The sequence below is a fragment of the Hyperolius riggenbachi genome, chromosome 5 (genome assembly GCF_040937935.1).
Source record: "Hyperolius riggenbachi isolate aHypRig1 chromosome 5, aHypRig1.pri, whole genome shotgun sequence".
Taxonomy (NCBI): domain Eukaryota; kingdom Metazoa; phylum Chordata; class Amphibia; order Anura; family Hyperoliidae; genus Hyperolius; species Hyperolius riggenbachi.
In genome coordinates this window covers 115,930,457-115,955,488 of record NC_090650.1, presented here as the reverse complement: position 1 = coordinate 115,955,488, position 25,032 = coordinate 115,930,457, and the positions used below count along the sequence as shown (strand labels likewise).

At 41.3% G+C, this 25,032-nt stretch overlaps 1 protein-coding gene across 9 annotated transcripts in view; it reads right to left on the bottom strand.

The window, feature by feature from the left end:
• The window catches only part of RARB (retinoic acid receptor beta), a 932,180-nt gene that overhangs the window by 366,243 nt on the left and 540,905 nt on the right, over nucleotides 1-25,032 (bottom strand). For 7 of the 9 annotated variants that reach the window (XM_068236165.1, XM_068236172.1, XM_068236168.1 and 4 more), the window contains one exon: nucleotides 24,502-24,582. The exons of the other annotated variants lie outside the window; for them this stretch is intronic. In XM_068236165.1, the coding sequence (XP_068092266.1) occupies nucleotides 24,502-24,582 (81 nt within the window). The remainder of the gene's footprint in view (nucleotides 1-24,501; nucleotides 24,583-25,032) is intronic. 9 annotated transcript variants of the gene reach the window in all.

Here is a 25,032-nt window from a genome sequence, read left to right as displayed (position 1 = left end):
GGAGCAACAACACCATGAAGTCTAAAGAACACACCAGACAGGTCAGGGATAAAGTTATTGAGAAATTTAAAGTAGGTTTAAGCTACAAAAAGATTTCAAAAGCCTTAAACATCCCACGGAGCACTGTTCAAGCGATCAATCAAAAATGGAAGGAGTATGGCACAACTGTAAACCTACCAAGACAAGGCCGTCCACCTAAACTCACAGGCCAAACAAGGAGAGCGCTGATTAGAAATGCAGTCAAGAGGCCCATGGTGACTCAGGACGAGCTGCAGAGATCTACAGCTCAGGTGGGGGAATCTGTCCATAGGACAACTATGAGTCGTGCACTGCACAAAGTTGGCTCTTATGGAAGAGTGACAAGAAGAAAGCTATTGTTAACAGAAAAGCATAAGACGTCCCATTTCCAGTTTGCCACATGTCATGTGGGGGCACAGCAAACATGTGGAAGAAGGTGCTCTGGTCGGATGAGACCAAAATTGAACTTTTTGGCCAAAATGCAAAACGCTATGTGTGGCAGAAAACGAACACTGCACATCACTCAGAACACACCATCCCCACTGTCAAATATGGTGGTGGCAGCATAATGCTTGGGGGGGTGCTTCTCTTCAGCAGGGACAGGGAAGCTGATCAGAGTTGATGGGAAGATGGATGAAGCCAAATACAGGGCAATCTTGGAAGAAAACCTCTTGGAGTCTGCAAAAGACTTGAGACTGGGGCGGAGGTTCACCTTCCAGCAGGACAGCGACCCTAAACATAAAGCCAGGGCAACAATGGAATGGTTTAAAACAAAACATAATCATGTATTAGAATGTCCCAGTCAAAGTCCACATCTAAATCCAATTGAGAATCTGTGGCTAGATCTGAAAACTGCTGTTCACAACCGCTGTCCATCTAATCTGACTGAGCTGGAGCTGTTTTGCAAAGAAGAATGGGCAAGGATTTCAGTCTCTAGATGTGAAAAGCTGGTAGAGACATACCCTAAAAGACTGGCAGCTGTAATTGCAGCAAAAGGTGGTTCTACAAAGTATTGATTTAGGGGGCCGAATATTTTTGCAAGCCACTGTATGGAATGCATGGGAGGCTCTGACTTGAAGAAGTGTAGTGTTCCTAATAAATAGCTGTGGTGCTGAGTGTGGGAAAAAGACTATTACCACCATGGGCTTTTTGTTGCTACCTGTCTGCCTGCTGAACAGGTGTCCCTCTTACTTCCTATTCTGGTGACACCTAGAGAAATTACATATTTCCTGTCTCTGCAATGCTTTTTTCTCTGATGAATCCCACAGGGAGTTAGTGATGACATCACCAGTCCTTAGTAGAGTCTCCTAGGAAATATATAAAAATGCATTGAGACGAATCATCATATTTCTAAATAAAAGCCACAAGATAGATTAGGAGTTTCTGTTGGAGGGATTGAAGAAATCAATGGAGTAGTTCTACATTTGAAAACAGAACAATATGTTTCATGATCATTTAGAAGGGAAATGTTAAATAACCGTAATAAACCTTTAATTCATTTCAGTCTCTTCTGACATCTTGTGGTTTTTCTGCCTAATGCAGAGAGGATACAGCAGAGATGCTTTCTAAGGTGAACAGAACGTTTAAGGATACCATTAAGATGAGAAGAACATTGGGAAAGAGAAGCCTAAAGCAATTTAAAGAGCAGATGTATACAGCATTTGAGGATTTACTGTACTTCCAAAACATGATACCCATTATCACTTACAGTGAACCTGAAATTAAAATAAACTTATGAGATAATTAATTGTATGTGTAGTATGCATGATAAATAGGACATTAGTAGTATGCAAAAGAGTTTCTTTTTTTAATTAGTAGCAGTAGGGTATTGTACCGTGTTAGCCATCAGTAAAAGCAAGAAGTTTTAAATCAGGATGATACCATTTATTGGCTAACTACAAATGAATAAGAATAAACAAGCTTTCGGCCTTGCAGCCTTCCTCAGGTTTACATCCTGTTAGTTTGCAAGCTGGTGGTACAGACAGCTTATATACATGCAACATCAAAAGGAAAAACAGATATTTTTTTCAAGCATAAATACATCATTAAGATGCCTTAATACAAACAGACCATCTAAATGGGGTAAGATAAGGATCCTTGTTTACTTTATTGCTCACAGACCTGGTATTAGGATTGACCCAGAGGTATCGTAAATTCTTAGTTCACAAGTTCAGCTAGGGTGGCTGAGACAGTTCATATATCATCAATCTCATACCAATATAGAAAGTTGTTGTCCTTATTCAGACCCTTCTGCACAGCTTTGAAACAATTTATAAATTTTGTTTCTGCTATTAATCGGTCATTTGACGTTTTGAAGCCGCCCTTCAGGGCAGTGACACGAAGATCATCCATGCTGTGTCCGTTGGACCGAAAGTGTGTAGCAACTGGGAGTCCAGATTTGGTATCATTAATAGTGTGCCTGTGTCCATTCATACGTTTGCGCAGAGTTTGTCCAGTTTCTCCCACGTACATAACATTGGGGCATTTAGCACACATGATCAGATCTTTGAATAGGCCTCAACAAAACGGAACATCACCCTGCCGACAAAAAATATGTGGGACCTGCAGACACATTTACTCCACTGACAGGGTAACGATACCAGGTTCACAACAGGAGTACAGAATACAAGGTAAATTTTCTTGTGGGTCCACCAATCTGGTATATCTGATCATGTGTGCTAAATGCCCCAATGTTATGTACGTGGGAGAAACTGGACAAACTCTGCGCAAACGTATGAATGGACACAGGCACACTATTAATGATACCAAATCTGGACTCCCAGTTGCTACACACTTTCGGTCCAACGGACACAGCATGGATGATCTTCGTGTCACTGCCCTGAAGGGCGGCTTCAAAACGTCAAATGACCGATTAATAGCAGAAACAAAATTTATAAATTGTTTCAAAGCTGTGCAGAAGGGTCTGAATAAGGACAACAACTTTCTATATTGGTATGAGATTGATGATATATGAACTGTCTCAGCCACCCTAGCTGAACTTGTGAACTAAGAATTTACGATACCTCTGGGTCAATCCTAATACCAGGTCTGTGAGCAATAAAGTAAACAAGGATCCTTATCTTACCCCATTTAGATGGTCTGTTTGTATTAAGGCATCTTAATGATGTATTTATGCTTGAAAAAAATATCTGTTTTTCCTTTTGATGTTGCATGTATATAAGCTGTCTGTACCACCAGCTTGCAAACTAACAGGATGTAAACCTGAGGAAGGCTGCAAGGCCGAAAGCTTGTTTATTCTTATTCATTTGTAGTTAGCCAATAAATGGTATCATCCTGATTTAAAACTTCTTTTTTTAATTATAGCTTTATTTTTAAGATTGCATCCGACTGTCACTGCTGCTGTTTGGAATCCACACTCAGCTTTGTTTAGCTTATGCTGGGAATACACGTTCGTTTCTGAGCCATTTAGATGGCTCGATAGATAATTTCCGACATGTCTGATTTCCCGTTCGAACGTTTCGCCACTCGATTTCTCATAGAAGTGAATAAAAAAAGATAGAAAAACGAGCAGAAGATAAGAGAATCGACTGCAGAATCGAGCGGCAAAAACAATGGAGCACAGAATCGAGCAGCAGAAACGAACCGTGTACTCCCAGCATAAGAAGGATATAAACCTAATAAACCTACCATACTGCTACATGAAGAGATCTAGCATAACTAGTGTAAATCTCAGTTCTAGTGAGAAAGGCGTAGTTAGGGTCAAGCCGAAGTTAATCACAAGAGCAGATGAGTGAAGTACAATAGTTAGGCAAAATCGTAGTCAATTAACAGGCAGGGTCATACACATAAGTCAGATGTCAGCCATACTGGAAGGATCAAACAGTAGCAAAGTCAGGGACAGGCCGAGTCATACACATATATCAGATGGCAGTGGTACAGAAGGGCTAGGCAAGAGCAAGGTCAAGAGGCAAGCAAAAGGTCGGTACACAGATAATATACAATATTACGATATGATAATATTACAAATATATAATACTACAAAATAATAAGACTGACTGACTAGAGTACATATATATTGCGCTGATGCACAATATATGAAATGTAGCTCTCAATTTCTCACTAGCTAGGGCCAACAACCAGCGAACTGATTAGTATCAAGGCCAACGAGCAAGTGAATACTCTGGCCTTAAGTACCCAGGAGGCAGAGCAAAAGCCCAGCCCCCAGAATTGACAGCACCTCCTGCAAAAAGGTGTCAGCTGATGACATCACAGCTGACACCCCATCAGACACGCCTCCTCAGCCTATAAAGGCAGCTCTGAGCTGTGCGCATCCTGCCAGAAACAACACGCCGACCCACATCTACAGGGGAGCCGGGGATGCCATCATGCTGATTCACGTCTACAGGGGAGCCGGGGATGCATTTGACCAAAGAGGAAGAGGAAGCTTCCTCCAGCAGCTCCACACTATCAGAGCAACCTGCAGAGACCACACCAGGTAACCATTACCTTACTGTTTCTCAACTGTTTTAGCTTCTATTCACGGTTCAGGAAACTTAGCTGAATTCGACAAGCTGTCTACAACTCTTTCATATAGATAACAATGCAAGTTTCTTAACTCTTGCTGTACTGGATAAGAGGTAATTCTGATAATTACTTAGTAGGGATAGGATGCCAACAGTGTGACGCGCATTTGATCCAGCATCTCCACCATCCGCAGCAGGAAGCCACTAGCCACGCATCAAGCAGATGAACTTAGTAAATACTACCGAACATTGGCGTTCCTATATGCATATTGTCTTTATGTGTATCCTGCAAGTGTTTTTAATATTTTTATGAATGTTAGGGAAAAAAAGGTATTGCCCCTTGGAGCGCTCCTCTGTTTTTGAACTTTTGCTGCAGTGTGTCATCGGAGCCGGATCTTGAAGAGCAGCTTATACAAGGCATCCTGGATGGCTGACAAGCCAAGATCATTTGACTTTCCTTAGCCCATTACGTGTGGATTTTTAAAGATTTCCGTAAAACATAACATCTTGAACAATGGTAGTAAAGTCTGAAGCTACGCACTCAGCTTGGGCACACAACAAAGAGCACCTTGTGCATGAGCCCCCTGATGTGGCCTAAAGATCTGACATGTTGGATAACCCTTATCCACAGTAATAGATGTGTTGCTAGACTGTAGGCTAGAGGTATGTCTGCACAAAAATCTGCCCTAAAATATCACCCACAAGATTGAGTTCCGTTCCTAAGAGGCGACAAAATAACATAAAAAAGGAAAACAGTAAAACAAAAAATAACATAGTAAACTGAAAAAAAAAATATGCCTTCTCGTAAGTATTTTTTTTTTACTTCTAACCTTATCAACTACTGTATATTAAGACAGTAAAACAGTATAGTTCACAAAGTTAATGAGTACTATTACCAGCTGATGAAATTCAAATTATGGAATTATGTGAAATTTTGAAGGACAGATTGTAACTCAGACATGTATGTTTACAGAAAGGTAAAACTTTAAGAATAGTAACTTTTCAGGATCCTATCTAGGGGAATGTAAAAGGATTCAATATTAGCATGATTTCCCTTCGGGCACAGAGTAGCTGGGATAAAATGTACTGCTTTCTATGGAACATATCTTTATCCTGGAGGCCTGCTAATGCAAATTTGGGAGCTAAACAAAATGAGAAGCCAACTAAATCTGCATGTATATTGCTAAAAAAAAATCTGTAAAAGTCCAAAACATACTCCACATGGAAGCAGGAAATTTGGGCGCATGAGGCAGGTGGACAAAAAGGGCGCCGCCATTCACTCCCATAATAAATATCGTTTAAATCGGCGCCCAACAGGAAAAAAGGGCGCCGGAGAAAAATAACGTTTTAAAAGCGGCGCCCGGAGACTTTTAATGTTTTATAACTGTTTCTCATGATTACACATTATTTAATGATTTATAATTTTTAAAACATTATTTTTAAACGAAAAACAGTACAATATTTTTTAAAACATTACTTTTAAACGAAAAACCGTACAATTTTTTTTTTTTTTTTTTTTTTCATTTTTAAACGAAAAACCGCACCATATTTTTTAAAAACGTTATTAATGCTTATCACAGGGGGGTGTTAGGTTTAGGCACCAACAGGGGGGTCTTAGGTTTAGGCACCAACAGGGGGGTCTTAGGGTTAGGCACCAACAGGGGGGTCTTAGGGTTAGGCACCAACAGGGGGGTCTTAGGGTTAGGCACCAACAGGGGGGTCTTAGGGTTAGGCACCAACAGGGGGGTCTAGGGGTTAGGGATAGGTACAGGGAGGGTTCTGTGTGAGAGTAGGGTTAGGTATAGCTTTAGTAAAATTCTTATTAATGTTTTATAAAACGTTATTAGAAATTTCAATTTTTAAACAGGGAAGATTAACGTTTTTAAAATTGCCGATTTTATACACATTATTTAATGATTTATAACTTTATAAAACATTATTTTTAAACGAAATATAACACAATTTTTTTTAAACGTTATTCATGATTATCTTTTAAAACCCTGCGCCCTTTTTTCCCGGCGCCCTTTTTTAACGTACGCACTCCACATGAGGTCTTGTTAAATAAAAATTCCACTTTTGCTTTAAATTTCAAATTAACATAATAATCGCACACAAGTATTTTAGTAAATTATTGGCATTCAAAAAGACCTTTCCATTTCAATTGTATCCAGCTATGAATTTCCAAATGTACTATGAGCATAAGCTTTGTAAACATTCAATATTCGCAGTGCTCTTCCTACATGAATAATTAGCTGCACAGAAAAAGTACAAGTGTTTCTTATTATACATTTCTTCTCCAATTCAAAGACTTCAAAGACTGGCAGTAGTCTTACAATTACTAATCTGACAATCTCTGTAAATATTATTGTGGAATTGTGGTGCATTAATATTGAAAATGGTTGCAAATTATCCCAGCAAGGTGTAGAGCTGAAATTAAAGGGTTTCATATATCTAAACAATAGTGGAATTTCACTTTAAAGGACACATCCGAGGAAATAAAAAAAAACTAGATCTACTTACCTCAAGCTTCCTCCAGCGCCTGGTAGCCGATCTGTCCATCGTCGCAACTCCGGTGTCCCAGGATCCCCTCCGTTGGAGATGCCAACCTCGCCAGGTCGTGATCTTCTGTGCCTGCACAAGCACATGACTGTGCAGCTCGCAATCGTGATCACATGGCCTGGAGTGTTCTGCGCAGAACACTCCAGGCCACGTGAGTGCGATCGCAAGCGGTGCAGCCGCGCACTGGCGCAGAAATTCCCAACCTGACAAGGCTGCCATCTCTAACGGAGGGGATCCCAGGAAACTGCTTTTTAAACATGAAGTCTAAAATGTTTATTATTTTTTATTTAAAACAATTTAGTCATGTGGGTTGGAATTGTGTATAAGGAGCCCTATACTTGCTTTTGTCTCCTACCAACCCAGTTTGCATTGGTTAAGACAGTGTTTCTCAAACCTGTCCTTGTGACTCCCCAACAGTACATGTTTTGCAGGCATTCTCAACTATGTACAGGTGGGGTAATTAGTGTCCCAGCTACATGGAGTCCACCTACCTGAGACACTTATTACCCCATAGCTGAGGCTGCCCGCAAAACATGCACCATTGGAGAGTCACGGGGACAGGTTTGCGAAACACAGGGTTAAGAGGTAAAAACAAGTTTGAGGACAAGGAAACACTATGTATAATTTTTTTTTGCAAACATGTACTAAGATTTTCTTTATTTTGTTCTTCACTAAGTCTCACTTTTTGCACACTATTCAGGTATTTGCGTATGTTCGCCAGCTGTTAAACTACATGGCTGCATGTCATTTTTTTTGAGAAATTACAGGGCTACTAGCTTACAAAGCAATGCAAGGGTGGGCAGTGAATAGGAGGCCATGGAAACTCTCACCAAATCCAGTAGCCCCGAGGAAGCTCTATGAAAGTGAAATTGGTTGGGCATAGCGGACTTGTCTGGTGGACAATGTCCTGCATTATTATATGCGAGATACTACAGCTGGGTCCCTGTAATAAAGCCCCAACTGTACCTTTTATAGTGCTTTTACATTTTTTATACATCAAAATGCCTTTAATAGGTTACACTTAGAGGCTCTTTCCATTTATTTCATATTGCAACAGTTTGAGATTAACTTCACGGAGTATAACCCATGAGGTTGGAACTGAAAAGCATGAGAGGAAATCAGCAGATTGATGTACCGCTGCTGTTCTGAGCCTTATATAGACCTTATGCTGTAGGCCTAGAGGATCTGGTAAGAGTTTCCATTTTTAAATGTGGTGAAGGAATACATACCTCTGCTAAAGTATTGGATATTGTGTTGAAGAGTTTTACTGAAAACTGGACTTTGACTGCATATTTATAGACCTTTAGCGCTAATTACTTTCTATTGGATCAGGATCGGATACCATGCCCTATTATATATATAATAATAGTAAATGGTCTCATATGTATTTTTTCGAAAAATATCAAAATCTTTATTTTTTAATTTTTGTCATGCAGATCCATGAGGTATAGTCGCCTCTATTATTATTAAGATTTACAATTACGGGATAAATCGTCCCATTCTCTGCAATTGAGAGTTTACCTATTAGATAGAGTTGTGATATTCGCTTCTCATTGGCGCTGTCTTCTGCCCAAATCCACGTATATACTCACCTAATCAACCCTTCCCTTCCCCACCCATCTTCCCTCAAGACTATATAACTATGGCTTACTGTATTAGTGAGGATTTTGATGAAGAAATCAGAGCATCATTTAATAAAAACAATGTAACAGATAGATCAGGCTTTCAAGAGCTAAGAGGCCATTTTCAGATACATAAAAACTTGCTGGTTAAACAACTTAAAAGAAAGTGGAATTTGTCACAACTGGACTCATATTCTAAAGCGAAAGTCATACCGGAGGGTATCCTAGAACGCATTATCCCAGCAGAAAATTTACATACAGAAAGATTTATAGAAAAATGGAAAACTAGTGCCCTAAAGAGGGGGTTAGAAATTTTAGAACTCTTTGCTGAAGAAGAGACACAGCAATTGAGGGAAATTACTCTGGAAGTACAGGAAAGTGTGAAGGTACTGAACATGTTTCAGGGCAATGAGCACTTTCCCTCTTTCAATGAACAACTAAAAAATCAAATTCATAAAATTCAAAGTGAAATTAAAAAAGACAAACAGGCAAAATTTGCCAAAGATCTAACAAACTGGGATATAGACGAAGCGTTGGATCCCTCCCTAAGACTCTCAAAGAAAAGAAATAGAAATCAGAGCCGTAGAGATAGAAGAAAGATCCTCAGGAGAGGGTTCAGGTGGAGAAACCGATACCTCTATAGCATCAGGAGCCAGTTTGAGGAAAAATGTCACTTTTTTAGGCGAAGATCATCCAGAAAGGAGATGGAGGGGAAGAGGACGGGGAACCACTCGCAGAGGAAGGGGAGGAAGATACAGGCGGGGAAAAGGGAGGTGGGAAAGAGTGAGCTACGAAGAGGAGGAAGAAAACTATCAAGAGAGGCAGAGCAGACAGGAAGAGAGAGGTATGAAAACACGGAGCCAAGACAGCCAGGGAGTAAAGTAACTAATATTAATATGGTTATAAATCTTTCTGACTTCCAGTTGAATGACAGCCATTTGTCAGTTTTGAATAAAGGGCTGTCATTCTCTCCCCAAATAGGAGGTGATCCATTTGAAATCTTCAAGGATCTAACCTTGTTTTTGCGCAAAGTGGCATTCAGATTGTGGCATCAAGAGGGGGAAGATAGTCTAGAGGGAATGGAAGGGGGAGATGATACCAATTCCCAATTAGATATGAATGAACAAAAGGCATCAATGGATCTAATAGAGCTCTGTGAGGAAGATGAAAGTGATCACATAAATGACTATGTAGAAGAACCCCTGAGCTTTTCCTCTGAACCCTCCTCAGACTTACTTGCTCCAACGAAACTGCGTAAAAAATCAATAAAAATGCCCCCCCTGTCTAAAAATAAATACCTATCAGTATTTTTGGAAACCATTAAACAAGATCTGGACAGGTATGACTGGACCAAAAATATGCAAAAAAACAACTTGACTAAAAATGAAAAACAGGCCCTAATGGAATTACAACAAGCTAAAGATCTGGTGATAAAACCAGGAGATAAAGGAGGCAACATAGTCCTCCTCAATGAGGGAGACTACGTTGCAGAAGTTAAAAGGCAATTAAAAGATAAAACGACTTATTGTAAATTGGAAGGAAACCCATTTGCATATATAGTCCAAAGGGTCAATGACCTGGTGGACGATGCATGGAACAACCAAGTAATCACTGAAGTCGAGAGAGAATATATGAGGGTAGAGTCCTTCAATATCCCAACTTTCTACATCATTCCCAAAATTCATAAAAATCCTACTAGACCACCGGGACGGCCGATTGTGGCTGGAATAGGAGGACCAACAGAAAGGCTGGGGAAATATGTAGATGAACGTTTAAAGCCATTGGTAAAAAAACTCCCATCATTTGTGCTGGACACAAAGAGTCTCTTGGGAGAGCTAGACAAATTTACGTGTCCCCCTGGGTCCCTCCTTGTTGGGATCGACGTGGAATCGTTATACACGTCGATTCCCCATGGGGAGGGACTCAGGGCAGTCAGCTTCTTCCTTGAGGCATTCTATTCGGAGGCTGACTCAATGAACCAGTTTGTGATTGATGCAATGGAGTTAATGCTCAATTACAATTGTTTTTCATTTGACGGTGGTTATTATAGACAGACCAGGGGCACGTCTATGGGGGCGGCGTGTGCTCCAGCATACGCCTGTCTTCATCTGGGACTATGGGAACATCAAGAGGTCTATAGGGATGAGGGCTATCGAGCACACGCCGCCCTCTGGCTTCGCTATATAGATGACGTGCTCCTGGTCTGGACAGGCACCGAAGAGGATTTGACTAAATTCCTAGAACGACTAAATAAAAATGACAAAAATATCAAATTGACCTACACAGTCAGTGACCAGTCCCTGACATTCCTAGATCTAAGGATGACAATACAAAATAACAAATTAATGACCTCAACCTACAGAAAGCCGACTGCAGGAAACAGCCTGCTACATGCCTCTAGCCACCATCCTCCCTCTCTAATTAAAGGCATACCCTATGGACAATTTGTGCGTCTACGTCGTAATTGTTCAACAGACGAACTGTTTAGATGCGAAGCACGTGAGCTGTATCAAAGATTTCGCGAAAGGGGCTATTCCCACAGAACACTTCGAAGGGCCCTTAAAAGAGCCTGGAACCTGACTAGATATTCCCTGATTCAACCTTCACCAGTGAAAAAAGATAGGGATGAAAATGATCAGTTCATTAGGATGGTGTCTAGATATGGGTCGCATTGGGAAGACTTTAGAGAAATCTTGACAAAAAACTGGGGGATTCTTACCTCATCCCCAGAAATAGCGCAAATTATAGACCCCAGACCACTATTGACTGCACGACGGGCACAAAACCTAAAAGATAAACTGGTTCATAGCGAATATGTGAGAGACAATACTACTTGGTTAAACAAAATGACTCCCAATGGGACCTATAGGTGTGGGAAGTGTAGACTCTGTCCATTTATCAGCAGACATGACAACAAGACATTTACAAATAGCTCTGAGACAAAAACCTATGAAATAAGATCTCACATAAACTGCCAAACTAAAAGAGTAATCTATATGATCGAATGCCCCTGCAAACTTAAATATGTAGGAAAAACCAAAAGAATGCTAAAAGATAGGGTACTGGAGCACTTGCGCCACATTGAGGATGGCGATGAGGAAAAAAGCCAGTTGGCAGCGCATTATGCTGAGGTACATGGAGGTAGTCTAGAGGGCACAGTGGTGAAGGGGCTCTATAGGCTAAATGTGTCGGCCCGAAGAGGTGATTATGATGATTTGCTTTACTGTAAGGAGGCCATGTGGATATATAAGCTGAGGACTTTGTATCCGCATGGCCTCAATAGAGACCTGGATCTGAAGGCCTTTTTGCGTTTGGAGGCATATAGATAGACATTTTGGATGTCATAGGGCATGAATTGCCAGGTATGTATGAGCTATGTTGACTGACATGTGGCGTTTTGGTTAAATTCTTTCTATATGTTGGCTCCTTGTGAAAGTTTCTAATAGAAATCAAATGAATCCAAAAAAAAGAAAGAAAAAGTATCGTTCTGTTACAAGGATGAGAGGTATGTCTGTGGCCTCTGCTGACTTCCTCTATTGCCCTACTGACATCTAGTGGCAGTTTTAAATAATGTGCTGCTGTTGTAAAAAAAGTTCCTTGCCTTGAATGTAACGAATCCCTGGCCCAATCAAAATGGAGATGGGAGGAGACGATCCTGACCATAAGAGAAGCGCAAAGCGGAATGACGTCACACCCTGAGGAAACGCCCCAAGCGGCGTGAAACGCGTCGGTGGGCGGAGCTACACCACGTCTGGCCAGAACTGGAAACCCTACGTACAGCATAGGAGGCCTGAGATGCGGAAGACGCTGAAGCGGAGAGGAGAGGTGATAGCGGAGACCCGGCGTACAAGCAGGCTGGACGCAGCCGCCAAAGGGTCCGCACACCGCCGCTCAGCGTGAACCCCTCAGCTAGCCACAGCCAGCAGACAAACCGTCCGTGATGAACAGAAACCGGAGGGAGTGGTGAGATAATTGCCCACAGTTTACTGTCGGTAACACTGGACTGCATTTAGTTGCTATGCTTACTCTCTAACAAATAAGAAAACTGCTTGACATCCCCTGCTTTAAAGCTATCCTGCACTAATATCTGCCTAACATCTGCTTATTGCTATAAACTGAACTGAACTTTTAAACGCTGTATGGGATCTAGCAGCTCGATTATGCAAACAGCCTAGGACTACCAAAAACTGATCAGTCAAATACTATTTAATCATATAGTGTGTTTAAGACAGTCTGGTGGTACCACCCTAGATAAATTCTGTTCATTTCTGGTATGTCTGTGTGTATGAACGTATGAATGGTTCCCTAGAACTGTAAGCTGGCCAGCAAAGTGGAATATAGCTCCGCAACGTGTTTATTGGTTTTATTTAACCCCTTTTCCCTACATTCCCTATCCCTACTTTTTTAGTGATTTGATAACTCTTAAAAAATAAAGATTTTGATATTTTTCGAAAAAATACATATGAGACCATTTACTATTATTATATATCTGATACAGACTGGTTGTGTATTGAAGTGCAGTGTTGCAATCTTTGCATATAAGTACTATAAAGGGACAGTGAGTCCATAGGAAATAGATGCTGCAGCACGCACTGTCATGCAGATCCATGAGGTATAGTCGCCTCTATTATTATTAAGACCATGCCCTATTATCTTTTCATTTTAATGTTGCAAGTTGCAGCTGCTGTGCTACAGCTATGTGAGTTCGCAGTTTTCTGCACTGTGCAGTCACTGTGCCACCTGGGCAGGATGTGATTATACAAATAATAAAGATAATAACATTTACCTGGTTACAACAGTAGTGTACAACTACTTAATAATACAACTACTAATCAAGACAGTTAAAAGGGACACCGAGCAGTGCAGAAACTAAAGAAAGATGCATATCATTTTAAAGCTCTCTTTCTCCTCTTTCTAATGATATATAAACCGCCGCCCTACGCCTTTTAGTTTTTGCTATTTTCGCGATCGAATATTGCCGCAACCTCAATTTCGATCGCGAAAATAGAGAAAACTAAAAGGCGAAGGGCCGCGGTTTATGTGTCGCCAGAAAGAGAAGAAAGAGAGCTTTAAAATGATATCCAACTTTCCATAGTTACTTGTATTACACAGGACGACACTTTCCCCAGTGTCAGCAGCTCCATTCAGCAGAATGGAGCTGCTGACTTTAGGAAAAATTCGCCCTGTATAATACAATGTAACCATGGAAAAATGGATATCATTTTAAAGCTCTCTTTCTCCTCTTTCTGGCGACACATAAACTGCGGCCCTACGTCTTTTATTTTTCTCTATTTTCGCGATCAAAATGCGGCCGTGGCAATTTCAATCGCGAAAATAGCGAAAACTAAAAGGCGTAGGGCCGCGGTTTATATATCATTGGAAAGAGGAGAAAGACAGCTTTAAAATTATATGCATCATTCCATAGTTTCTGCACTGCTTGGTGTCACTTTAAGAGAGGCTTTGAAAGATGCTGAGAAACTGAAATAGTTTAAAGTAGATTGTCATCTGTAATTACATTTTGATTACTAAACGAAGGTTGTATTGCTTGTTTAATTGAAGAAAAAAATGTGTAAATTACACAGTACTAAACAATTAATACTATACATCACTTCTATGCGTAATTGCATGTTTCTAATTTTTACTTTGAACAGATAAACATTTCCAATAAACATTTGGAAACATTTTTTTTAATTGTAACTGATAAAAAAAACTGTCCAGCAATTAAACAAACACATATTTTGCACATGTTTTGCTAGTACTTGCAAATACTACACAGGTGGATCAGCACGGTGGCGTAGTGGTTAGCAAGTCACCTTTTGTGTCTTCTAATTTGTTACACATTTTATTCATCATGTTACTTTTGTCACTTTAATTACCAATTCTGTATTTTTGTACCAATTCTGTATTTTGTATATTGGTGTACACCTTTGTCTGTATTCTTATGTACTCAGGGCCGGCCCTAGACTTTTTGCCGCCTGAGGCAAAGTAAGAGGCACGGGCGGGGGATCACTCACCTTCCTCGTTCCAACGTGCGCTCCACTGACGTCACTTCCTGCAACGCTGGCCACGTACAATACAGTGGGCAGCGTTGCAGGAAGTGACGTCAGTGGAGCGCACGCTGGAACGAGGAAGAGGTGAGTGATCCCCCGCCCGTGCCTCTTACTGTCTGTCGGCTGCTTACGCTACATTTAAAGCTGGAGGGGAGCTCAGATCGGGGGACCCGACCCCCCTCCCCACCGCTAGGCCCAATACCCCCGTCCTGCCAGCTACCCCTCCAGCTCGGCGGCTGTCCCCCCCGCACCCACGGACGGGCGGATGCCGCCCCTAGAACTTTGCCGTCTGAGGCAAAAGTTTCACCCCGCCTCATGAGCGGGCCGGCCCTGTATGTACTGTATTATGTTTCTTCCTTACTTTTTACAGCGCCACAGAATATGTTGACACTTTATAAATCAATAACAGCAATAATAATAAATAATGGTATGAATGTTATTAAAAAACGGTATGTATGTTATTCTTTCATTAACCTCCCTGGCGGTAATCCAGAGTCAGGCTCAGGTTTGGAAATCCGCAGCTCAGAGCGGTAATCCCTATGCTCATGGTGACCTTTGCAAGGTCTATGCAGAGCAATGGCGCACAGCAGGCATTCTCACTCTCCTTCCTGGGGATCCAGATGCCAGCAGCCATTCTTCTTCCTGTCCTACGAGGCTCAGCGTCCCTCTGGTGAGATCGCCACCTGTTGTCATGACAACAGGCGGTGATCTCGCTATAGGGTTAATGCGCCACCCGAAGTACGGAGGGAGAACTGCAGCGCTGGATCCCAAGGAGGTGAGTAAGTGTAGGGGCTGTTGCAGATCTCTCTGCGGTATAATCATTTCCACATTTTAGGGTCTGACAACGTGCTAAAAAAATTGCACCGCTTTTAGACCCTAAAATCTGGAAGTGGTCATACCGGGGGGGGGGGGGGGGAGTTTAAACTACAAAATAAAATAAAACAGAGAATGTCTTTCTTTCTGCCTAACGTTCCACATTGATCATAATTAGATTTAAAAAAGGTAAAGAATCTGCTAAAATACATTGCTAATCATAACATAAAAAAACGCCAGGCTGGTAACAGAGAGATGAAACACTGCTCATGTGCTGTAGCCATCACTACTGCTGCTGAGCCCAGTAAATACCTAGGGAAAAGGGAAAAGGAAGCAGACATTCCAGTAAAGCCATGTGCACACACACATGGAATGCAAACATGGCATCATAAATCCTTCACTAAACAGTGTTAGTAAACAAATAGAAAGCCAAGTGCACCATTCTAACAAAAGGGACCAGTTGTGAAGAGCAGGAAAGTGCAGGTGTGAACATGTCAAACAGCCAGTCCTATGCAGAGAAAGAACTTGCACCTAAATCAATACAGTTAAAATATGAAAAGGCGTGTAAGGTGCTAACTAAAATCTTTATTGCACAGCTTCACCACTTTCATGTGAGAAGAAGGACTACCTAAAGTATCCATGTAAAGTATCTAAAGTATATTCACTTATTTTACCCTTCTACTACACAGATATGGTAAGAGTGTAATAAAATAGTACTGTATAAGTAGTGGACACCTTAGAGAGGAACTTTAACGAAAGATAATAGTCGGGGAAAAATAAATCAAGACCTTGCAAAGAGAGAAATAAAAAAATAGAAGATAGATCAAGAAATGATTAATACTCGCTGTGTAATTGGTTCATGTGGTTTGATTCCCTGTGAACCTGCAGGTCAGCATCTTTACTTCTACTAGACATGGAAAAAATTGGACAGCACAAACTGTCCTTATTTATAAACATACCCACTGTCAGGAACTGGCCCCCACAGCAAGCCTGCAGAGACGGTTCCCGACTGGGGGTTTGACCAGATCGAGAGGGAAAGCAGCCTTATTCAAGCTAACACAAGGCTGTCTCCCTCATCGACACTTCACTCTCTCTGCCACCACTAGCTGCTGCTAGACACTTCACTCTCTCTGCCACTATTAGCCGCTGCTAGACACTTCAACAATTCCCACTCTGCTGTCGAGTAGCCTGCACTCAGTCTAGCGTTTTCGTATTTGGGTCAGCTGCGCGCTTAGGCCAAAATACGGGAACACCGCACACACAATACAATCGCACGGTAGCAAGGCACAATCCCAGCAGTACAATCAGGCACTGAACTCGTAACACAAATTACACTGCAGTCTCTCTCTAGGACTGAGCTCTGTGAGTACATCAGAAGTCAGGCTTATTAAATAAATATTTAATATTCCAAAAAGTGGAACAGTGCAGAAAGGAATATATACAAAAGATTTACAAAAACAAAGTAAAAATTACAAAGACACACAACAAGACAGTTTGCTCATAAACAAAATAAAAACGGGAATAAAACGTTACCAGCATACAGATCAGAGCGTTGTTTGCGGGGAGCCCGTGGTTCCGACCAGTAACCGGGGCACTTCTAGCACTTCTAGCGTGTTGCTAGCTCCTGGGGAAGTACAAGGTGTGAATGTCCTCTGCTGACTTTTATAGCAAGCAGCGTATCCCGGGGGTACACGTCCAGATATAATTTTATTTTTACAGATCCCTTGTAATATCCTTGCTGGCTGTGATATGCAAATGTCAAAGGTTTCCCCTTTGAACCTTCCTAGACTCAGTCTGATTGTATATTGGGGACAACGGGTGGTTGTTTACATATACACAGAGTTCAAAGCAATGCAGACACATCAGACCACAAATGGCTGCTACTTCGCAGCTTCCTTCCTCTTAGTAGGCTGTAGTGTCTGTCCAGAGGAAACGGAATTCAAATGTACTGTACACTGCCATAAAGAAAATCAAATTAGCAGCTTCCTTCAGCCAGGTGACAATTATTTCCAAAGCCAGATGGCTTCTCATACACATATGTGCACAACAGACATAAAAATCACAGAATATGGCTTCTGTATTATATACACTATCACAAACAGCTGCGATATTATCACACCCATCCAACAACTTGATAGGCTACAAATGTGTTACAACTCTATGGACCTTTTTGATTACCAACTATATATTAAAAAAAATTTCAGTGTATATTCCTAGGCTGTTTAGCTATGTGGAATTCTCCTCCCATAGCATTCTGAAAGACCAGGTATATTTTCTACTCTCAGTATACAAACATTCTGCAGAGATCACCTGACAGGACTAAAGATGCTGCCACCTGTGATGAATTTCAGAATGTAGATCAGGGTGAGGAATGATTTTACAATGGGAAAACACTGACTAAATAATTTACAAATGAATATTGTAAAATAAATTAAGGCCAATGTAAATTGTAATAAAAAACAAACAAGCAAATACTTACCTAAGGAGAGGGAAGGCTCTGGGTCCTATAGAGCCTTCCCGTTACTCTCATGGTCTTCTTGTTCCAGCGCTGTCCCCTCATTCCAATCTGCCGCCATGGGAGGCTTTGGAAGTCTTCAGGAGACCAAGTGTTCCCAAAGACGGGCTGCTCTGTACCATGCATGGGTGAGAGCAGGAGAGAGTGCACTCATGTAGGCGCAGTACAGAGCCGCCCATCTTTGGGAGCACTCGGGCTCCTGAGGGCTTCCAAGCCTCCTGCGCCGGCACAGAGCAGTATTCCACCAATTGGTTGAATACTGCTATCGGGGCTGACAGTGCTGGAACGTGGGGACCAGGAGAGGAACAGGAAGGCTCTATAGGACCCAGAGCTTTAATCCTCCTTAGGCAAGTATCTGTTTTTTTATTTGTTTTATTTTGCTTTACAGTCACTTTAAGCAATTTTATTCATTACATTATTTTCACTACAGTTCCTACTTAAAGAGGAACTCCAGTGAAAATAATGTAATAAAAAAAAAGTGTTTCATTTTTACAATAATTACGTATAAATGATTTAGTCAGTGTTTGCCCATTGTAAAATCTTTCCTCTCCCTGATTTACATTCTGACATTTATCACATGGTGACATTTTTACTGCTAGCAGGTGATGTAACTGCTGCTTGCTTTTTTGGCAGTTGGAAACAACTGTAAACAGCTATTTCCCACAATGCAACAGGGTTCACAGACAGGAAACTGCCAGGACCATGGTCCTCAGAGTTTCTTGTGGGAGGGGTTTAACCACAATATCAGCCATACAGTGCCCCTTGATGATCTGTTTTTGAAAAGGAATAAATTTCTCATGTAAAAGGAGGTATCAGTTACTGATTGGGATGAAGTTAAATTATTGGTCACGGTTTCTCTTTAAGACTAAAGTCCCTAGAAGATATAGGAAACTAGAGTGTAATCTAGGCCAAGATTTCATCAAAGCTAATGATGATGGGGAACGCAGGAAGGGGGTTGATGCTGTAGGACGAGCTGTATTATATAATGAGCTGTGCATGCATCTACGTGCGCATTAATGTATGCATGTATATATGTATGTCCATTTATCTATATAAAGAAACACACGTTAACAAACCATTCAGTATTTAATTGTAGTTCCCTAATGTCTATTCTGAGCCTGTAACTTGGCAATAAAGATGAAAGAAAAAAAAAAAAAAGATTGCAAGAGATGAAACAGCACAGTGTTTTCACATAGCAAGCTCTGTGCATTAATAATGTGAGCGTCCTATGACTGTCTAGCACTGAGATAATGGACTGCCTACACATACATTTTCAAGTGTAATGACACTCCTGCTTATTAAAGACCTCTCAGCGGAAGGGGCAGCGTATTATGAACTGGATGATCCATTCACTTTCTTGGATTTGTTATTCAGGATTTTATGCTAAACTAGCAATACACCATCCATTTTAGTACAATGATCCTTATGTTCAATAAAACTGAAGTGCTGCACAGTAAATCATTACAGCAATTTATTCTACATTAGACACATTAGCCATTATATTCCATAATCTATTACAATAAGGTGGATTTAAATGCACCCTAAGGAACCTCTATAATAATGTAGGAACCAAATATAGCAATTAAGGATAAAATATGCTTTAACCTAAAAATGAGCTTGCACAATGACAGCTGGGCACTAAGGAAGCGATTGGCAGGCGAGCAGAAGACATTCCGCTAGGCCAGGACACTGATCAGTAGCAGGACAAAACAATAAATCACATCACTTCTTTCTATTTCTGCAAATTTATGGCGCCGGGTCACAAAGAAGTTCAATGTCACCTTTTTCTCATCCTCGGCCTTTTGTCCACCTTAGCTTAGTGGCGTAGCAATAGGGGATGCAGAGGATGCGACCACACAAGGGCCCCTAGACAAGAGGGGCCCATGTGAGCCATACTTACATAATTGTATTGGCTCTTTATTGGTGCTGTACATTCACTAGCAAACCATTCCCTTTCCTCTGCTTACCCCTCACACACAGTGGCTGTCTTTGGAAAGCTATTATTGGTGGTCTGTATTATGTGCTGGGGGTCACATTTGGAAATAAGAAATAGATCAATTGAAGTGATGGGAATAAAGTTTAGAGTCAAACACATTTTCAGTAGAAAAATACATACATTTGCACAAATCTGTACATCATTCTTGAAACAGGGACAAATGAGGAAGGAGGGACAGAGGGCTTGGTTCCCAAAGAGGGACTGTCCCTCTGAAAGAGGAACATTGGGGAGCTATGTAAATGTTAACACGGATACACAGACACACATATAAACAGTGTTTCTCCGAAAATAAGACCATGATTTTTGAGAATGCTCGAAATATAAGCCCTACTACATAAAAAAAAACCTAGTTACAGTTCATAAAAACAGTCAATGTGAATACTGTAGTGTCTAAGGATGCAACGGTATACATGTAAAAAAGAAAAAATCTATTTGGCAATAGAATGCAGCAGGAAAGGCAGACCCTTCACCAAGGAAAGCAAACACCACCAAAAGAAATGCACTCAAAAGACCCCACAAGACCCTAAACAATGAGGATTAGCAAATTCCGGGCTCCCAACAAATGTAGATTGTTGTACATGTAAGAAGAGTCACAAGAAATTAATGATGGAATTCAGAGTAAGGAGAGTTATGATGATGATGTTCCAGAATGTGATGACTTGACTATATTTGAATAAATGTTTTTTTTTTTTGTTCTAAAATAAATGTAGATTGTTGTTCATGGAAAGAACAAGACATTCCCTGAAAATAAGCCCTAAAATATCTTTTGGAGCAAAATGTAATATTAGACCCTGTCTTTAGTATCATATTGTTTTCCAGTACAGGAAGAGTTAAAAAAAAAAACGTTATTTATGCAAAATAGCTTCTCTGAGCTATTGACCAACTTGGTCCAACTCAGTCTTGCTTTCTAAATAGCTTAAACAGCGAAGAAACAGTGAGAGGTAGCTTGATATAAGGTTTCTCTGCGGGAAAGTTCAAAGGGTCATTAGCTTTGCTCTGCTTTACAGCTTAAAGAGACTCTGTAACTTTAAAAAGTGTCCATGTGGAGTACCTACTTTGGGAGGGGGAAGCCTCTGGATCCTATCAAGGCTTCCCCCATCCTCCTCTGTCCCACGGTGGTCTCACTGTGCCCCTTGTAAGCCACAGACGACAATTTGTCAGGCTGTGGCGCAGGTGCAGTAGCGCCTGCAATATTCACCTTCCCCGGCTCCAGCGTCTGGGCAGTAGAGCAGACCCGACTGGAATCGACTACTTCCGCCTGATTCCGAGCCGAGAGCCGCTACTGCACCTGCGCTGGAGCCTGGAAGGTTAATATTTACATGGCGGAGCGGCCAAGCGTGACCACCGTGGGATGGAGCAGGACGGGGGAACCCTCGATGGGATCCAGAGGCTTCCGCCTTCTGAGGTGAGTACCCCCCCCCCCTCCCCGGGGCTCTTTTTAAAGTTATAGATTCTCTTTAAAAATACAGATGGGTTGATTCACTAAACCGTGCTATGACAAATAACACGCCTTATCAGAGATAGCACGCCTTATTAGAGATAACATGCCTTTTCAGAGTTAGCATGCCTTTTCAGAGTTAGCATGCCTTATCAGAGTAGCATAGTGAGCACTACGACCTTATACCTAATTGGCAATGGCACTCGTCCTGCCCTGAGCACCTGCGGGTTCATAGCGCTTGCTATACTACTCTGATAAGGCGTGTTAACTTTGCTAAGGCGTGTTATCTCTGAAAAGGCGTGCTATCTCAGCCCAAATAACTGTAACTATGTAAGGCATGTTATTTGTCAAAGCACGGTTTAGTGCATCAACCCCAGAGTGTGGATTTTAAACTGCAACTGTGAAAGTCTGTTGCAATGTTATATACAGTGGAATGTGAACGTTTGGGCAACCTTGTTAATTGTCATGATTTTCCTGTATAAATCGTTGGTTGTTACAATAAAAAATGTCAGTTAAATATATCACATAGGAGACACACCCACACAGATATTTGAGAAGTGAAATGAATCTTATTGGATTTACAGAATGTGTGCCATAATTGTTTAAATAAAATTAGGCAGGTGCATACATTTAGGCACTGTTGTCATTTTATTGATTCCAAAACCATAGAACTAATTATTGGAACTCAAATTGGCTTGGTAAGCTCAGTGACCCCTGACATACATACACAGGTGAATCCAATTATGAGAAAGAGTATTTAAGGGGGTCAATTGTAAGTTTCACTTCTCTTTTAATTTACTTTGAAGTGTAGCAACATGGGGGTCTCAAAACAACTCTCAAATTACCTGAAGACAAAGATTGTTCACCATCATGGTTTAGGGGAAGGATACAGAAAGCTGGCTCAGAGATTCCAGCTGTCTGTTTAGACAGTTAGGAACATATTGAGGAAATGGAAGACCAAAGACTCAAGTTCAAGTTAAGGCTCGAAGTGGCAGACCAGGAAAAATCTCAGATAAACAGAAGCGACGAATGGTGAGAACAATTAGAGTCAACCTACAGACCAGCACCAAAGACCTACAACATCATCTTGCTGCAGATGGAGTCACTGTGCATTGTTCAACCATTCGGAGCACTTTACACAAGGAGATGCTGTTTGCGAGAGTGATGCAGAGGAAGCCTTTTCTCCTCCCACAGCACAAACAGAGCTGCTTGAAGTATGCTAAAGCACATTTGGAAAACCCAGCTTCATTTTGGAAAGAGGTGCTGTGGACTGATAAAACTAAAGTTATTTGGGCATAAAAAGGGGCATTATGCATGGAGGAATAAAAGAACATAGCATTCCAAGAAAAACACCTGCTACCTACAGTAACATATGGTGGTGATTCCATCATGCTATGGGGCTGTGTGGCCAGTGCAGGGACTGGGAATCTTGCCAAAGTTGAGGGACGCATGGATCCCACTCAGTATCAGCAGATTCTGGAGACCAATGTCCAGGAATCAGTGACAAAGCTGCAGCTGCGCCGGGGCTGGATCTTTCAACAAGACAACGACCCTAAACACTGCTCAAAATCCACTAAGGCATTCATACAGAAGAATAAGTACAATGTTCTGGAATGGCCATCTCAGTCTCCAGACCTGAATATAATTGAAAATCTCTGGTGTGAGTTAACCACTTGAGGACCCACCCTTTACCCCCCCTTAAGGACCAGCGCTGTTTTAGGTGATCTGTGCTGGGTGGGCTCTGCAGCCCCCAGCACAGATCAAAGAGCACTCAGAGCGATCAGATCGCCCCCCTTTTTTCCCCACTAGGGGGATGATGTGCTGGGGGGGTCTGATCGCTCCTGCTGGCTGGCATGTGCAGGGGGGGGCACCTCAAAGCCCCCCTCCGCGGCGAAATCCTCCCCCTCCCTCTCCTACCTGTCCCCCCGGGAGATCTGGGCTGCACAGGACGCTATCCGTCCTGTGCAGCCAGTGACAGGACGTCCCCTGTCACATGGCGGCGATCCCCGGCCAATCAGCGGGATCGCAGCAGCGCCGTACAAATGTAAACAAAGCGGATTATTTCCGCTTGTGTTTACATTTAGCCTGCGAGCCGCCATCGGCGGCCCGCAGGCTATTCACGGAGCCCCCCGCCGTGAATTGACAGGAAGCAGCCGCTCGTACGAGCGGCTGCTTCCTGATTAATTAGGCTGCAGCTGGCGACGCAATACTGCGTCGCTGGTCCTGCAGCTGCCACTTTGCCGACGCACGGTATAAGCGTGCGGTCGGCAAGTGGTTAAAGAGAGCTGGGAAGCCATCAAACCTGAATGAACTAGAGATGTTTTGTAAAGATGAATGGTTCAAAATACCTTCAACCAGAATCCAGACTCTCATTGGAACCTACAGGAAGTGTTTAGAGGCTGTACATTCTGCAAAAGGAGGATCTACTAAATATTGATTTCATTTCTTTTTTTGTGGTGCCCAAATGTATGCATCTGCCTAATTGTGTTTAAACAATTATTGCACACTTTCTCTAAATCCAATAAACTTCATTTCACTTCTCAAATATCACTGTGTGCTTTCCTGACCTATATGATATATTTAACTGAAATTTGTAATTGTAACAACCAACAATTTATACGGGAAAATCATGACGATTAACAAGGTTGCCAAAACTTTCGCATCCCACTGTATAATATATATATATATATATATATATATATATATATATATATATATATATATATATATATATATATATATATATATACACACATATATAAATAAATATATATATATATATATAATAGAAAAAAAAACTAATGTATTATTCATTATCCATACTACATCCACACTTCATTATCTCAACAGTTTATTTTAGTTTCAAATTTAATTTCGATTTACTTTAAATTGGTAATGTGACTTGAAGCAGGATTGACAACAGGTTCTATGAGAGGAGCTGCTGATGCTGTTTGGCTTGCATCATGGTACTATTCAGACTGCAAGGCAGTAGTTCACAGACATTACCTTCTGAGACGTTTGTAGTCTGTAGCTGTGGAAGTCTGTGAAGCAGGAAGTGGTTGGTGTCGGAACTCCTGACCAGGTACTCTGAAAGTGATTTATGTAATATCAGTTAATGAAGAAGCTTAGAAAGTGCTAAAATATATTGTGCTACACAGGTTTAGGAGTTGGACTCTAAGAAATCAGAATGGTCTTTACTATATCATTTTCAGACTGAGTTAACTGCCACAGTGTATCGCTAAAAGATGATACTATCTTCCCAAAAGATGCATTTAATCATGCACTGTCCATAATCCTTCCTCCCCTCTCTAGTGAACAGTACATATAGCTGAACAGTATTTGTACAGCTCTTATTCTCCAAAACTGGAACTCTAACGACCGATCAATGATCGTTAAAGAACAACTATTAGCCATAATATGCCCCCCCTCCCCCCAAACACATATGTAAGTAGATGTATTGCACTGTCCATGTTTTGGATTTTAGTGATTTTTCAAATTTAATAACGGATAATCATGGTCCTGGCAGTGGCTATTTTG